Source organism: Centroberyx gerrardi, chromosome 4 (assembly GCF_048128805.1).
Source record: "Centroberyx gerrardi isolate f3 chromosome 4, fCenGer3.hap1.cur.20231027, whole genome shotgun sequence".
NCBI lineage: Eukaryota > Metazoa > Chordata > Actinopteri > Beryciformes > Berycidae > Centroberyx > Centroberyx gerrardi.
Window position 1 is genome coordinate 18474527 of NC_136000.1, and position 16769 is coordinate 18491295.

General features: G+C 47.7%; 1 protein-coding gene across 1 annotated transcript; it reads right to left on the reverse strand.

Moving 5' to 3' along the window:
• Positions 1 to 788: 788 nt before the first annotated feature.
• On the reverse strand, positions 789 to 15496 carry LOC139927934 (genetic suppressor element 1-like). The gene is made up of 16 exons (XM_071920282.2): positions 15435 to 15496; positions 13436 to 13612; positions 11778 to 11977; positions 9007 to 9173; positions 8584 to 8784; positions 7746 to 7901; positions 6385 to 6680; positions 5498 to 5819; positions 4747 to 5354; positions 4380 to 4492; positions 3974 to 4253; positions 3026 to 3139; positions 2540 to 2920; positions 2035 to 2334; positions 1302 to 1405; positions 789 to 1110 (listed from the first exon to the last, which is right to left on the reverse strand). The coding sequence occupies exons 2-16, from the start codon at positions 13608 to 13610 to the stop codon at positions 973 to 975; spliced, it is 3555 nt and encodes a 1184-aa protein (XP_071776383.1). The 5' UTR covers positions 13611 to 13612; positions 15435 to 15496; the 3' UTR covers positions 789 to 972.
• Between the last annotated feature and the right edge of the window lie 1273 nt (positions 15497 to 16769).

A 16769-nucleotide genomic window follows, 5' to 3' on the forward strand; every position in this document is an offset into this window, starting at 1 on the left:
ATCTGCCATCCTGCCTTCCAGCTCCAGTGCATCTTCTTTTTCCCCCCAAACATTTCTGACATAACATAAATGTGTTCAAATACAATTTTCCTAACATCCTTCACTTTTTCTAAACATTTTATTCTGACCAGCAGCAATTCAAACAAAATATATGGCTTCCCACAATAAATGGTTGAAACAATAAAACGTACAAAATTCTTTGTCTATCACAACTGACATTACCAATGGAAAAATTTTATTAAATCTCAAAAAATGTCACTGATACCATTTGCCATGTTATAGATATTATCTTTTAGACGTTTCCTATTCTCTTTAGAGCCTTTACTAGCACACAACCGCAGTACAAACTGCTGCATCTGTCAGATACAGTACTTGGTAGATACTATAATATTCTGCAACAGAGGAAGGTCAAGTACTTCCCGAAATTCCATTTCAAGTGCATCCTATCAAGTTTAAGGCCTGAGGTGTGCTTTGATTCCTTGACTGAAGTGTCGTTCTCTGTGTATTAACCAAGTGACTATTACACACCTAATGTCTTTTCATTGCTGTCTGGAGAGACTATAGATTTGTGCCAAGTCACTTCTTGATACATCTCTTGGTGTGGATCGATGCAGTCTATGCAACATGGATATGATGTGAGCTAAAGTCCTTAAAGCCAACTAGGGGTCTAGTGGGAGTGGTTAGCATTTTTCAAACAAACATAACGTTCAACACAGTGTTGCTTACCAACCATGGGCAGAATGAGAGACAGAATGTACAGACTATGTGGTCACCATGGCAAACATGGCGGGTCATCAGTGGAATCTGGAACCAGTCAGGAAGTAGATCTGATTGGCCAACAAGGTAACAAGACGAGGACTGGCTGCTTCCAGGGCTTCAAGCACAGCGACCGGTCTGCCTCCTGTCTCTCCTGCTCTCGTTACTGTTTCTTGGCTGTCAGAGGCGTAGCCGTTAGAGGTGCGGTGTCGGGGGTCACCTCGGGGTGTGCCCGTTGAGTTGGCCCCTGCCCCAGTGAATGTTAGGTAGTGTCAAACACCTCCTGAAGTGCTCCAGCTGGGCCTGCAGTCTCTCTCTCTCCTCTCTCACTTTCTGCCTCTGACTCACCAGCTCCTGACAAATGAAAAATGGATACAATTTACATTACAAAACCCAGATTTTCTGGCACTGACTTGCAGCGCTTACAAACGGGAGTACAAACAGAAAATGGAAAATCTGACGCAAAAAGATAGAAATACAAAGATCTGTGAGAAACAACGAGACAGGCGTACAGTATCAGCCGACAGCCAGTCGGAGGTACTTACCCCCATACTGAGAGAGAGCTGCTCTGCAGTCCTGGTGAGACTGTAGTTCTGTGCTTCAAGTCTCTTGCACTGACTGTGAAGAACTTGTCTCTCTATACTCCATTCTGAAAAGAAAGTAGAGAGAGAAATATGGAGACGATAAAGACAAAGGGGAAAAACTAGATGCTAAGCTGGATTAACTTTTGGGATGAGATGCCCTAGTCATGCACTCTGATAACCCGTTCACACACACACACACGACCTGAGAATATTACAGTATGCTGATCTGGGTCTGTCCCATGTAGGAGGCAAGTCACACTGAGCCTCAGACACAGCAATGTCCTGTGGGTCATCGTCAAATGCAGATGTGTTTACTTTCTACCAGAAGTGTGACCAAGTCAACTTGGCCAAGTCAGTCTCAAGTCCTGAGGTACAAGTCTTAAGTCAAGTCCCAAGTCTAATTGTAGAACCCTGATCTTTGCAGGGTGATTTTGTGGGATCCACTTTTCTAAGTCACTAGTCCGGTGTGAAAGGGGTGTAACAGTGAGAATCTGTCCTTTAGCAAGCAGCTCTTTGAGAGTTCTTCAGGATGCATACACACTCCTCTAGCTTTTACACTTTTAATGATGGGAAATCCCTTTTAGAGCACACTTTGTACACTGAAAATAATAAATAACAAATCCACAAACTTTATTTCATTCTTTCAATTCTTTCAATGAAGAAAGAATCTTTCAGTTAAGTAAGGTAATCTTACCATCCATGTACTCCTGGTAGGCTTCGAAGATAGATTCAATCCCCTGCCACTTCCTCGGAGCTTCCTCCATCTCCTCCTCCTCGTCCTCCTCCTCCTCCCCAGACTCTTCCTCCTCCTCCTCAGACAGGTGGTCCCGCGGCCCTGGAGCGTCCCGCTGGGCCAGAGGGGAATGGAAGTGATGGCCATTGATGTGCGCATGCTGAGGGGCATGGTGAAGATTTGGTCTTTTCAGCGGAGAGACGCTGTGAGGCAGCGAGTTGTCGGCCTTCACGGCGGCCTCAGAGACGCAGTTTGAGACTCCTTAGGAGAAAAGAGTGGGACACAGAGGCAATGTCAGCCATTTCCAACACATCATCATAAAGAGGCAATATGGTCGCCAATAGACATTTCACTAGTTTATTTCCTAGAGTGTTCCATATAAACACCACTAGATGGCGGGATATTCCCTTTTTACAATTCACCACCAACTCCACAGGTCATATACCTATGGGAGAGAGTGGCTAACCTTTGTTCTGCAGTGTGCTGTGTGTGGACTGCAGCACAGCCTGGTGGAAGTGCTGAGCAAAGGCCTCCGGTGTGAATCTCTCCCAGGGCCGACTCCGCCCGTTCTGCACTGGATTGGGCTCCTTTCTCTGGGCGGAAGCGGCGACTCCATTCTGGAGGCCCTGGAACTTCTTGGTTGGGTGACCCTCCATGAATCCAGTCCTTTCAAGATGGGGGGCCAAGGGTGGAGGGATGCGGGGCGTTGGGGTGTCGACGGGGGGCTTGAATGGGTCTGTATGGAAGGTGTTGTTAGGTTTGTGGGAGTAGGGAGGGGAAGGGCTGGGGGAGTCTGGGTAGTGATGTCCGTTTGACTGACACGGCAGGGGGGCTGATGAGGAGTCACCTGAGGAGAGATTTGAACAGTGCATGAGAAAGTGCTTTTTGTAACACTTAACATGTGTATGTGTGTGTGTGTGTGTGTGTGTGTGTGTGCGTCTGTCTGTCTCACCGGTTGAGGGAGCAGGGGGGCTGCTACACGGAGGTAATGGGTTATATCTGAGTGTGTCTAAAGTCACAGTCTTCCTCTGTATGGCCTTCAGCAGCTCCTCCGTCTTCTCCTTATCTACAGAGAAAAAGACAGAATGAGAACACCTGTCATTCACATTTGAGAAAAGAGAACATTAGAAATTGACTGGCAGCAGGAGAAGAAGGAAAAAGGTCAGTAAATGGATGATAAGTAATGTCTTGACCCATATGAAAATATAGTGACATAGTATATTTGAAAAAACTACCACATATATGTACATACATATTAAAATACATCCCCAAATACATGTAAATATTTAATTTGAATTGATTTTGGCCATTTGAAAATATTTTTATATATAATGTGTTATAATCTCAGGGATGACAATTAGTGACTAAATTGTCTAGGATGCATTGCATATGAGTATTATCCATAGCATTGCATAGAATCATATTTCAATGAATTCATATATTTCCTATAATTCCTATATTCATCTATATTGCACCTCATTTTATCCTGTACTACTGTAATATGCTTTGGCAACACCCAATACTACTTGATTCCTGCCAATAAAGCTTTTTCTGAATCTGAATCTACAGTATATGTATACATTTAATAATTATATTGCAGGAGTACATAAAGGTTTAATTGATGCTATATTTTCAGTAGCAGGTGATGGAGCGGTTAAGACTCCTGACTCCTGAATCAACTCTACTGCTGTTGGAGTTAGGATTGACTCACACCACAACCTTCTCTCCTGAGTCTCCCTCACTCTATTTTCCTCTCACCTCTCCGACAGTCTCAGTGAAGAAAAAAAAACTGTGAGAGGAGCTGAATGTTATATTTCTGCATGGGGAATCACCAGAACAAGTGTGAGGTCTCCGAGAGTAAAAGGTGGTGTGTGTGAGAGGATGCTAAACAGGCTGTTACCTCTCCTCTGCTGTGGGCTGACATGGGACAGGTTGAACATAAGGAGGAAGTCTTTTTTCCCCTCCAGTTCGGGGGTGCTGTCCATCTGCTCGGCAGTGTAGGGGGTTGACAGGGGAGGCGGGGTCGTCGGAGGTGCGCAGGCCTTCCTCTTGCCCCGTACGGCCGGCGGGGAGAGGCTGCGCTCTCTTAGCATCCTCCTCCTTTTCCTCTTCTTCCGCTCGAGGAGCTCGTCGCGGTGGGCCAGCGTGGTCAGGCCGCACACGCGCAGAAAATCCACTTTCTTTGGAATGGAGAAATTTGTGGCGGGTGAATCATCAATCGCTCACGTCAGAGGAAGCATTTCGAGACCTTGGATATAAATATATACGGCGTGTGTCTGTCTGATTGTTTGTTTGTGTTTGCGTACCTCAGAGGACGTGTCCAGTTTGAGCGGAGACTGTTCTGTCACTCTCCTCAGATGAGCTTTCACCTCCTCCTCATCGCTCTCGTCATACGACTCATCCAGGTCATAGTAATAACCTGGGGAGAGTGGAGAAAGAGAGAAATTATCATTATCATTATAAAAAAATAGCAGGCCGGTGGGCTAATCTTAGTTTTTAATGACATAAGGGTTAGTCATTCAACCATTCCCCGTAGTCACTCAATCTTTTCCTTCCTCCCTCGTCCCCTCCTCCCTCCTGCTCCTATAATCAGTACGCTCTCTGGGCTCCAAACCTCTCTCATTTCCGCCCCCCCCCCCCCACCTCCCTTTCCGTCTCCATCATCCGACTCACCTCCCTCCCTGGCCTCCCTCCTCCTCTTCTCCTCCAGGTCCAGCTTGCTGAGGAGGCGGCGGTGCTGCTGCAGGACCTCGTCGTACACCAGCATGCTGTCGGGCGCCTGACTCTGCCGCTCCCTCGCCGGAGAGGGAGAGGCCGCCTGGCGATGGCCCATCCGCTCGGTGCAGGTACCGGGGATAGACAGGGGCGCGCAGGCCCTCTGGTGGAGGTTACTGAGGTGATGGCGGTGGTAGAGGTGGTGGACGGGCCGGTCCTGCTCGGCCTTGTTCCAGGCGCCTGGCTCCGGCGCACCGGGTCCCCTCAGTGACAGGTATCGCTCTGGGACTTCCGCCCTTCTCCTGCCTCCTTCCTCCAGCTTCTCCCCCCAGCTCAGCGGCCTGTCGGCTCTGGTCAGGCCCGGAGGCGGTCGGCTCGGCGGCGTAGGAGGGTTGAATTTTCGACGGGTGTCCGTAGGGGTGTCGACGAGGGAGGCCGGGTTCCAGAGAGTAGTCGGAGGTGGGGCAGGGGGGTGAGGGGGAGCTTTCGGAGAGATAAGGGGAGGTGGAGCGCCGAGGCGGGGAGGTATGTCTTTGTTGCTCAGGTGGTGATGGACTGAGTTGGTCCTGTTTAGAAAAAAATGTATTATAAAATTGTATTCAAGTTCTCATTGGACATTTTCATTACATTTGACTGTCAGTCTCTGTGTAATCTGAGCGGCATTATAGAAAAAGTACAAATCATCTGCTGATTTATGTGGCTTTCTCACCTGTGGCCGTCTCTCCTTGGCTCCGCCCCTTTCCCAGGTGACCTGAGGCCCAGCTCCAGTGGCCCCTCCCTCTCCTGGCCTGGCCGTCGCTGGCGTGTTAACCATCCCTCCTCACTGGCCCTCTGAGTCATCATGGCAGCTGCTAGAGCCCCATGGATCCCCCCGGCAGCAGCAGCAGCAGCAGCGTGATGCTTCCCCAGATGAGAGGGCACCAGGCTGGGCACAGGGTGTGGGATGGAGCCCATGGAGGGGTGGAGGCCAGGCTGCAGCGACAGAGGCTTAGGTGCTGCAAGGCCCGGGTGGTCTGGCTCCTTGAGTTTATCTGGAGATAGAGTTAGAATGAATTATTAATTATTAGTTATTAGACTTGTTATTAAACATATTCAGCAGTGTTGATAAGGGTGGGCAGGATTACCAATAAACTGCTCAGGTGTGTGCGGGGTTGAGTAGGTTACTTAAAAAATGTTAAAACTCATCATCATTGTAATCTGTAACATAATCTAAAGGAATTACCAAACGATTACAGATTACTTTGCCATATTTGAGGAATAAAAGTACAGATAAGAAAAAGTAAAAAAAAATTACAAAACGAAGGAAATTTATTTCAGGTATGCATACAAACATAAGTTTTCTTTGGTGCCACATTTTCATTTTGTAAGTGGGAGAACAGCTGCTACTATTTAAATGGCTTCTTGAGATTCTTGCTTTCACTGTAAAAGTATTCCCAGAGGTAATGCTCTAATTTTTCACAAGTATCTGAAATCAGAATACATTATTTTTCATGTAATATGACACAGGCAAGTTTTTGAAAGTGTGCGTGCATGCATGCATGTGTACGTGTATGTGTTAGCATGTGTGTGTGTGTGTGTGTGTGTGTGTGTTGGTACCCAGTCTGTTCGGGGTCAGCCTCTCCCCCGGCCTGGCCCTGTCCTCCGGTGCTGCCCTCCGAGCCTGCAGCTCAGCCAGGTAGTGGCTCTCCACCGCTCTGACCATCTGCTGCTGTCTCTCCCTCTGCCTCTCCTTCTGCCTGTCCAGCTCTCTCTCCCGCTCTCTCTCTCTCTCCTCCTCCCTCTCTCTCTCTCTCTCCCGCTCCCGCTCCAGCCCAGCCTCTCGCTCCCTTTCTTTCTCTCGTTCACGCTCTTGCTCTCTCTCTCGCTGGCGGAGCTCATTCTCCATCTGTAGCCTGTGGGGGAGGTTGACAAGTATGCACACACACACACACACACACGCGCACACACGCGCACACACGCACACACACACACACACATAAACACACAGGGGGAGAAGGTGAGAGATGCAACACCCAACATGAGGCAGATATTAACCACACACTGGTGAACCTCACACAAACATTTCTGCCCAAACATACACACGCTCACACATCCACACACAAATACACACACATACTCCACTTACCATGAGGAAAATAATCCATACACAGCATGACTGAGCAAGAGCAGATGAACACTTAATAGGTATCCACAGGAAAAGGACGCACACGCACAGGCGCACACACACACACACACACACATACAAGCGCACACATTCACAAGCAATCAATAGCACAATAACAAACCTACGAGATATGCAGGAGCCATTACAGACCCAGACAATAAATACCATCCATTTCAAACACAAACATTTCCTCTGCACAGTATGCCACTGTGCAACAATGTGTCTTGTGAAGCTGAGAAAGGAGTTTGAAGTATTGAAAGAAAACAGAGAGGGAGAGACAGAAAGGGCGAGAGAAAGAGAGAGAAAGAGAGAAAGAGGAGAGATTTTCTTACATGCATGTGTGTGAGTTGGTATGTGCGTACTAGCTTGCATATGCATGTGTATGTGTGTGCATATGAGTGTGTGCATGTGTGTGTATGTGTGTGTGTGTGTGTGTGTGTGTGTGTGAGACAGAGCGAGACTTGGAAGGGCAGTGCGTGTGATGAGTGTATAGGAGGCACTGTGGGGTGTGTGCTAAAAATATCACACACTCAGCAACCTGTGCCTACCCTGCAGAGAGAGATTACACAGCCCTGCAGAGAGAGAAAGAGAGAAAGGTGTGTGGTGAAGAGAGAAAAAGAGAGAGAACGGAAGAAAGAAAGAAGGAAGGAAAGAAAGAAAGAAAGAAAGAAAGAAAGAAAGAAAGAAAGAAGGAAAGAGCGAAAGAGCGAAAGAACAAAGAAACAAAGATGTGTATGTATGTACAGTATGTACTGTATATGTGTGTGTGTGTGTGTGTGTGTGTGTGTGGTACCTCTCAGCCAGTGCTGTGTGGTTTAGCTCCCCAGGGTAGCGGGCTCCAGGCAGGTGCAGGTGGAGGGCAGAGGGGTGGAGGGGAGGGAAGGCACCCCCTGCAGGCACAGAGTAGAACTGCGACCGCAGCGCAGAAAGACACAGAGACTCCTCCATCCTGCCAACGGCGGACAGAGGCAAGTCAATAACACTGCATCTGTGGAAAAGTTCATCCAGCTGATAAACAACGGTAATGTCATAGCAGTGAAGGTGAGAGGACGGTATACGCATGATGGTATAGGAGGTTAATGATGTAGGAGAGAGGGGGCACAGCGGGGATGAAGGGTATAGGAAGAATAGGGGCAGAATAGGAAGAGCACCTATTTAAAGGAATACATCCAAGTTTTTGGGAGATTGGCCCGCCATTTACCCGTTAAGTGAATAGAACATTAAATCACCAAAATCATACGTCCCTGGTAGAGAGAGAATGATCCACTGGGGTCACAAGGATGATTTTGGTGTCTATGTTCTCATCCTTTAACAGTTAAGTTGACTAACAAAAACTGTATTCCTATAGATTAAAAGGTAGCTGAGGGTGGTAGGAGTAGCTGCATAGTGAGGTGGTGTTGTAATGTAATTACCCTGATGTAATTTGGGTGGCAGTAGTGGAGTGTTTTTGTAATGTAAAAGGATGGTGTCTTTTGGGTGGTAGTATTACCTTTGTATAGTAAGAGAGTGGAGTAGTGGAGGAGGTACTTTTCCAGTGTTAATAAGTGTTGATCGGGCTCCTATAAACACTGGCAGCACTGATTTGAACACTTTCAGAGTTAAATGAACGCTGACGTATTTTGCTACGTTACCTTTGTAAGGTAAGAGGGTGGTGCAGGTAGGCAGGGTGATAGTAAGCAGCAGCAGCAGCGTGGGCAGCGGTGGCGGGGTCGAGGCCCAGGGGCAGGGAGGCCAGCCGCAGCTCGTCTGAGGCGGCGAAGGGCCGGATCCCTCTCAGGTACTCCTCTGGGACGGCACCCGAGGGAACCACGGGGTGCATCTGCCCAGGCAAACTGGAGGAGCGGGGAGAGATGTTATCGTACATATTATGTCACATATAGGTCATACGATATAAATGTAATCTTAAAATGTTATAGTGTACTTTCCAAAGTGTGTGGGTATGAATGCTTTTGCGGGTTACAGTCAAATAAAAATCACTTTACTCAGATGCAAATATATAGCGTCCAAATGTGTGTGTGTGTGTGTGTGTATGTACAAGTGTCAGGGGCGCTTACCTAAGGCTCTGTATTCGGGGGTCTTGCATGACAGTGCTGGGGGTGAGGCCAAACGGGTGAGCCAGAGGGTGAGGTGAAGGGATGGGGGGCGTCCTCTTGTCCTGCTGGGGCTGGGTGCTCTCAGCACCCACCCGCTCCCTGCTGATCCCCTGAACACCCGGCTCAGCCTGACAGACAGACAGACAGACAGACAGACAGTGTGAGAGGAGACATTACTATGTGTATCCATATTGTTGAAGTGTGTTTTAGAGTGAAGCCATTTAAACCGCCATTTAAACAGAGGAAGCGTTCAGGAAAGAGGAGAGGATAATGAGATAAAGAGATTGGGTAAAAACCTCCTAGCTGCACCCAGAGGCTCAGCAGAGTGGAAAAGTGGGTCTGATATGTCATAACAGGTCAAGATCAAAGTGGAAAGATGATCCTATCTGGCCAACTGCTCTCTCTCTCTCCTTCATCGTTCCCTCTCTTTCTCTCTCTTTCTCTCTCTCTCTCTCTCTCTCTCTATTAAACTTCCCACTTAGAGGATTTGGTAGCCACAATACAACTTGCATTTGATCCTTGATTGCTTATACTAAAGTTACAATCCTCAATTCACCACCACAACAAAAACTCAAATTACAAAGGGATGTTTCCCAAACTTCCACATAAACATAAATGTAACATTGGCAAGAGCACATACAATGTAAATGTGTCATCCTGGGCTCAAACCTGGCCCAGGACCCTTGTCACATGTTATCTTTCCTATCTCTCTCAACTTCCAACAGTCTAACAAAGGCAAAATGCTAAAAAATAACCTTAAAAAATGTAACATTATCCTCCATTCGCATGTTTTTTGACCCTGGGACCAAGGAAACACACTGAAAAAAGGAGAGTGCGGAATGGAGAAATGGATTTTCCAGGATAAATAAGAAATAGTGCCATCCAGTGAAGCCAGGAAACCATTGACTGTTCATTATAGAGAAAAAAGATACATTTCCACTAATGTGTCAAATCTTGTGTTGCTACAGCAACAGATAGCAATAGAGGTCAGACTCACCATGGACAAACCACAAACAAATGACCCTTCTCAGCAAAACCCAATCTGCTATAGTCTAGTTTAAGAACACACTTCAGCTGCAGTGAAATCTCTACGCTTTGAATGGCTTTGAATAGTTTTGAATATCTCTCTCATGGAAAGCAGATTCAAACCAAGCTTTCCAATGATGAACCGTCTCCCTCTCCCTCAGCAATCTCCAATGTTTCAAAATGAGGGGGAAAATTAGTTGGGGGGGGGGGACACAGAGGCGGACGGGGGGGACGGGGGGGGGGGACGGGGGGGGGGGGATCTGGACAGCAGCCATCACATTCCTTGACCCCTGACCTCCCAGTAGATAGCCAATGGCCTTCACAGATGCAACGACACACACACACACACACACACACACACACTCCGCTCCGATTGGATAGATCTTCCTGTGCTCCGGCGTTCTCTGTTCTAGGACAATCTGCATACAGTAAGGACAAATATTGAATCTACGCCAAGCTGTAGAGCTCTCTCTCTCTCTCTGTCGCTCTCCTGCTCTTTCTTGCGCTCCCTCTCTTCTTTTCTTAACATCCTATTCTCTGTTTTCCTGCCTCCCCCCTCCCTCCCTCCCTCCCTCCCTCCCTCTCTGAATGTCTGAATGGGAGCCCCAGGCAGGCAGAGCCACAGAGTGGTCTTTGTGAAGGGGGAGAAAGGCAGCTCTGATCCAGGGGGAAGTGGCTACTGCGGGGGCTAACCCCTGCATTGTGCGGGGGGCCTGGTTCCTCGCCCCAGCTTAAATTCACTCACACACCCACAAGCAAACACATCCACACATACATACACAGCTCCCTCTTCACATCCTAAGCCTTTTGTGGTGAAGGGTCAAGTACACACACACACACACACACACACACACACACACACACACAGAGACAGACAGACGCACATACACACACAAACACTGCAGGAAACTGAACACAATAGGTGCCAGTCTCCGCAGCCCCAGTGTTTCTTTACAAACCCCTCATGTGTAGCTGAAAGAGACATGGGAGAGGGAGACAAAAAAAAAACTGAGACTGATTAGCGAGAGGAAGAGAGAGAGAGACAAGACAGAGAGAGAGAGAGAGAGAGAGAGGGAGGGAGGGATGGTTGGTTTTGACAGTTTGATGTTGACAAGCACTGGGACTATTTCTTTAATGGGGGGAGCAGCAGCAGGAGGGATAGAGGAGAGAGAAAGAGACAGAGGACTCATCTACACACAGAGAGAGCATGAGAGAGAGAGAGAGAGAGAGAGAGAGAGAGAGAGGAGAGAGAGAGAGAGAGAGAGAGAGAGAGAGAGAGAGAGGGATTAAAGAGCGAGGGAGGGACCAGAAAGACAAGGAAACAAAAATAAAGCTATATGGAGAGAACAGGAGATGTCTTGTTTCAAGCTTGTCTGGAATAGCAGCAGATAGACATTACAGAGCGCTCTTATGCATCATGTTAACTGTTCAGGAACTATGAAAAACAGCCTTGTTTTTAGCTTGACCGCCATGCAGTTTTGAGTTTATCTAATTCGTTTTGAAAAGGTTTCATAAACCGAAGGGTTGTAGGATTTTCTCAAGCCATGGAGGAGCATGTAATCCTTCAGCTGCAGTTAAAGCATGAAAATCACTAAAGTTGGTTTTCACTTGACAGCGACGATATGTCATTCAGGCGTAAATACTGCCTGAGATTTGGGTTTGTGTGTGTGTGTGTGTGTGTGTGTGTGTGTTTGAACATTCATTACCTGGCGTCCCTCGGCCCTCCAGAGGCCGTTGCTGGTCTTGGTGGGGGCGATGGTGACTACTGGGGGGGTGCCGGGGACACCGTGGCCCCTGCTCTGGCCCAGGAGGGGCCCTAAAGAGCCCCGCTTTGGGGTGCTGACTGGAGAACTGTGGCTGGTAGCCGGGGAAGAGACGGGAGAAGACTCACCACTGAGGGCAGAACCTGAGGTGGGGAGAGGGGGAGAAGAAAGGGAGGATGTAGGGAGGGAAGGGGGGGAGAGGGGGAGTAAGAGGGGAGGAGGAGTGACAGAGGGAGAAGGAGGAATGAGCTGGAGGTATCAGAACTTTGCTCAGATTAAAAAGATTAGGGCATCAAACATCCCCTCTTGACACACACAGACAGTACACAAAAGGACAAACAAACTTTTGTTTTTTTGTGCTTCCCTATGAAAAGATAAACAGAGATTCAATCATTTTGAGTAAAAGCATTCTGGCAAAATATGACAGAGATAAGGGAAGGTAAAAAGAAACAGGAGAAAAAGAGGCTAGTAAAAGGGGAGAGGGATAAGATGTACGATTGTGTGATTGTGTCTGGTGATTGTGTGTGTGTATGTGTATGTGTGTGTGTGTGTGTGTGTGTTTGAAAAAAGAGGCAAAAATCAGAGGTAGAGAGAAGGAAAGAAGAATGTAATAAAAGAAGGTGTTAAAGAGAAGGTGGGGTGTGACATGGAGGAGGAGGAGGTGTAAGTGTGATAAAGGGAGACAGCGGTGAGTGTGTGTGTGTGTCGTCAGTGGCATTTTCTCTCCCAGTACTCTATTACTCTAACACTCACCAATCAATGCGCGTACACACACACACACACACACACACACACATACACACACAATTACACAAAAAAACACTAACATGTTGAAAGAAGGCAAAAAGGGGGAAATAAGATTGAAAGAGGGTGGGAATGTATGAGTTCACCTAGAGAGAGCTGCAGGGAGAGAGAGAAAAGGAGATGTTACAGGGAGGGAGAGAGAGAGAGAGAGAGAGAGAGAGAGAGAGAGAGAGAGAGCTTGTTATAATTGGCTGTAATTAGATTCTCATTATGAGGAGATGAATGGAAACGGATGAAGGAAGAGACGGCAAGGGAGAGGTCAGAATAGGTCAGCTCTTATCCAACACCTTCATTAGGACACCAATGACACACAAAAAACATGCACCTACACCCACACACACACACACACACACAACACCCCCACTACACCCTAGAGCTACCAGTCAGTGAAATGTTTCTGATTAATCCTGAACACACCACTCTGGTCTCCTGACAGCAGCAGGATCTACATTACACAGTTAGCATTGGCACTGCATCTCAATATAAGGTCCAATTTTCATTCATCATCATATCTCATCCACATCCTATCTTAATGGTGTTTTTACGGGTCAGTTGCTTGGCTCAGTGCCCGCTGACTTACTAAACTCTCTTTAGATGAGGAGTGGTGCCTATGCTTTAGAAGCTAGATACAATGAAAATGTGTAAATATATTAAATGATTGAGAGAGTAGTAGAGGTGGATGTATTTGGATGCGACCAACAACAAGAGTGTGCACTAGATGTGTGTGTTTGGGACCATGTTGGCTATCCAGGACCTGCAGTTGGAGGCCGTTATCCTGAAGAAGGTGCACCGCTCACCTCTGGGATCCTCGGCCTGCTTGGCCAGTTTACGGAGGGCAGCAGCGAATCCGGAGTTTGCAGACTGGGCAACTGCGTTCCCATTGGTTAGTGGGCTAAGGGGACTGACAGTTGCCGTGGTGCGAGTTGCCGTGGAGATCATTCCTAATGACGGTGATTTGGACTCATGGTTCATACCTGAAGAAAGAGTGTGAAGAAAGATATGAGGAGCTTATTTCTAAAACTCTTAACAAACTCTAAAAGGAAAAAAAAAGAAAACGTTACCTGAAGTTCACCATTCAATATCTCTACAACACAATCCAGCTGATAAAAGTGTAGACATTTTGTCAGCCAAGGACATCAATTACCTACTGCCATCCTTTAAAACGCAGCAAAGTTGTTTTTAAATTATTTTTGTGCTTTGAATCATTTTTTTAGGAGTAGGTGTCGCTTTTTTCACATGGAAGGTATCTCATTTACTTTGGAACGAAAGTCCTCATACTGAAGTGCTCAAAGAGAATGAGCAAGTGTGTGTGTGTGTGTGTGTGTCTGCCTCCGCGTCTGGACATCAAAGTGAGTGTAACGCGAGGGTCAAATCCAAGAGAGCCAGAGTGGAGGGAGTAGTAGTCCTGTGTCAAATAGAGCGCTGACCCTAATAGCAAATCACACACATGAGTGCCCACATGTCCATTTCCTCAAGGGAGCCAGCCAGCAAATCTTAAGACCGCGGGTGTGTACACACTCAAACATTATGAGGTATCATTACATTTTTACGCAGTCACAGATGCATGCATGCCACACAACCCCCCCGCTCACACACACACACACACACACAGCCACACACAAACTTACAAACATGCACACACAACGATCTATATTGACCACACTTAGTGCAAACATGGTTAGTGTAACCTCTGTCTTCACCCTCTACCCTCTCACTGACCCACTAATGTTAATTACAGCTGGAATTAGCCAGCAGCCCCCCTGCCTGCTACAGCAATGACCTCATTACCACTGCAACACACACACACACACACACACACACACACACACACACACACATACCACAGCAAGAACAAACAAACAGTCAAAGCAGTAAACACACTCATGAAAAATTCATACGCGCACATTGAACACCATTATTGAATGTTCCACTCATCACACTTGTGCTGACGATTTTAAAGCATTCGAAGAAAAAAAAAAAAGGGATATTCAGATGTTGGGTTTTATTAATTGAAACTGTCATAAATCTTTTCAAGTCATATTTAGAGAAACCGGAGATGCCTTCTACTGTACGTTCTACCTGCCAGGCTTCACGCATGTGTGCACGCACATGACACACATGAGCACAAACACGAATGAGAGAGAGATAAATAGAGTGATGGAAGGAGAGCTGTAAGGAGGGAGTGAGAAAAAAGAAAGGCAGAGGGAGAGAAACAGATGAAACGCGCGCCAGAGAGAGAGATACAGAGAATCAGACAGACAGAGAGAGAGAGAGAGAATGAGAGAGAGAGAGAGAGAGAGAGGGAGAGAGATGAAGAGAGAGTAAAAGCTCAGATCCTGACAGGGCTGAAGCTGCTTGTGTGTCTGTGTGTGTGTATGTGTGTGTGTGTGTGTATGTGTGTGTGTGTGTGTATGTGTGCGCACGTCGGTGTGTGTCTATATCTCTGTCTCTGCTGAGCCCAGCAGTCAAGGGAGAGATGATAAGACAGTTTCTATCGACTCTCTCTCTCTCTCTCTCTCTATCTCTCTCTCTCCCTCCTTCCCTTCTCTCTCTCTTTTATCTCAGCATACTGGCGCTTATTTAACAAAAGGCAACACGCACAATCTCCTTTTTTCTTTCTTGCTTTCTTTTTCCCTTCTTTCTACAATCTTTTCTTACAGGCTGTTCTTCTGACATTTATCTATCTCGTTCACACACACACACAAACACACACACACACACACACACAAACACACACGCACTAACATATGCATGTGCGCATAATTCAAACATACATACAGACACACAGACACTCACCCTCCTGCTCACTGTTCCTCTTGCTCGTCGTCTTTCTGTTCCTCTCTATGAGACTCTTTCTCTTTCTCTCTCTCTCTCTTTTGCCAACACTCTCTCCTTCGCTCCCCGTCTCTCTTTGCTCTCTCTCGCTCGCTCGGTCTTCTCTCTCTCTCTCTCTCTCTCTCTCTCGCTTTCCCTTGCTCCCTCTTTTTCTCTCTCGCTCACTCTATCTGTAGCTCTCTCTCTTTCTTGTTCAACCTCCTGCTTCCTCTCTCTCTCTCTCTCTCTCTCTCTCTCTCTCCTCCTAGAACAGCCCTCTCAGCCTTGCAGCTGCTACGTGGTCACGTGACCTCTTTTCTATCCACTCCCCCCCTCCCCTCCCCTCTCCCTCGCTCCTCCTCTCTCCATCCACTTCCCTCCTCCTTCTCCTTCCCCTCCCTCTCCATCTATCACCCTCTCCATCCTGCCGCCTCCTCCTCCTCCTCCTCCCCCTCCTGCTCCTCTCTTCTCTGTCGCTCTCTCTTTATCTTTCCGTTTTCTCTCTCCTTAGCTGTCCCTTATTCTCTCTTCAAAACGGCGGACTATCTCTTTCTCTTTCTCTCTCATTCTTAGCCCCCCCCCCCTTAGCTCCCCTTCCCCCCCTCCCTTTTGGCTCTCACTCTGGGGAGGGGGAGGGAGACGGGGGGGGGGGGGCAAGCGGGGGAAGAGGAGGAGGAGGAGGGAAGGAGGAGGAAAGGGGAGTTCAGCGTAGTGACAGGGAGGTGAGGGGAGAGGGGGGGAATTGGGTGGGTGGGTGGGAGGGGGGGTTAACCCTCCATCCATCACTCTGTCTCTCTGCTAGTCAGCTCTGTCTGCTCGATGGGGGGGGGGGGGGGGTTTGGGGGGCTGACAGTGACCTTTCACCCTTCACCCCTGACCCCTCCTGCCCCTGGACAGCAAGAGGGGGAGGGGGGAAGGGGGGGGGTAGGAGGAAAAACACAACAGCCCTAAATACAAATAAAGAGGTATAATTCTCTTTAGGAGCCATGAAAGCCAACATCACAAACTAATAGAATTCCCCCGGTCTTGCCAAGATGTAAAATTGCGTTTGTGTGTGGCTGCATGCCATGCACATGCGCCCACACACACCCACACACACACACATAAACACACACACACACACACACACACAAACACACAGCGCTCAGCATGATGTAAGTGATATAGGACATGTTGAGGCCTGTGTCTTTAACACCTCCTCTCTTTCTCTCTGTCTCTCTCTCTCTGTTTCTCTCTCTCTCTCTTTCACTCTCACTCTCTCACACACACACACACACAAACACACGCCACACAAGGGGACTGTGTGGATTGCAGGGG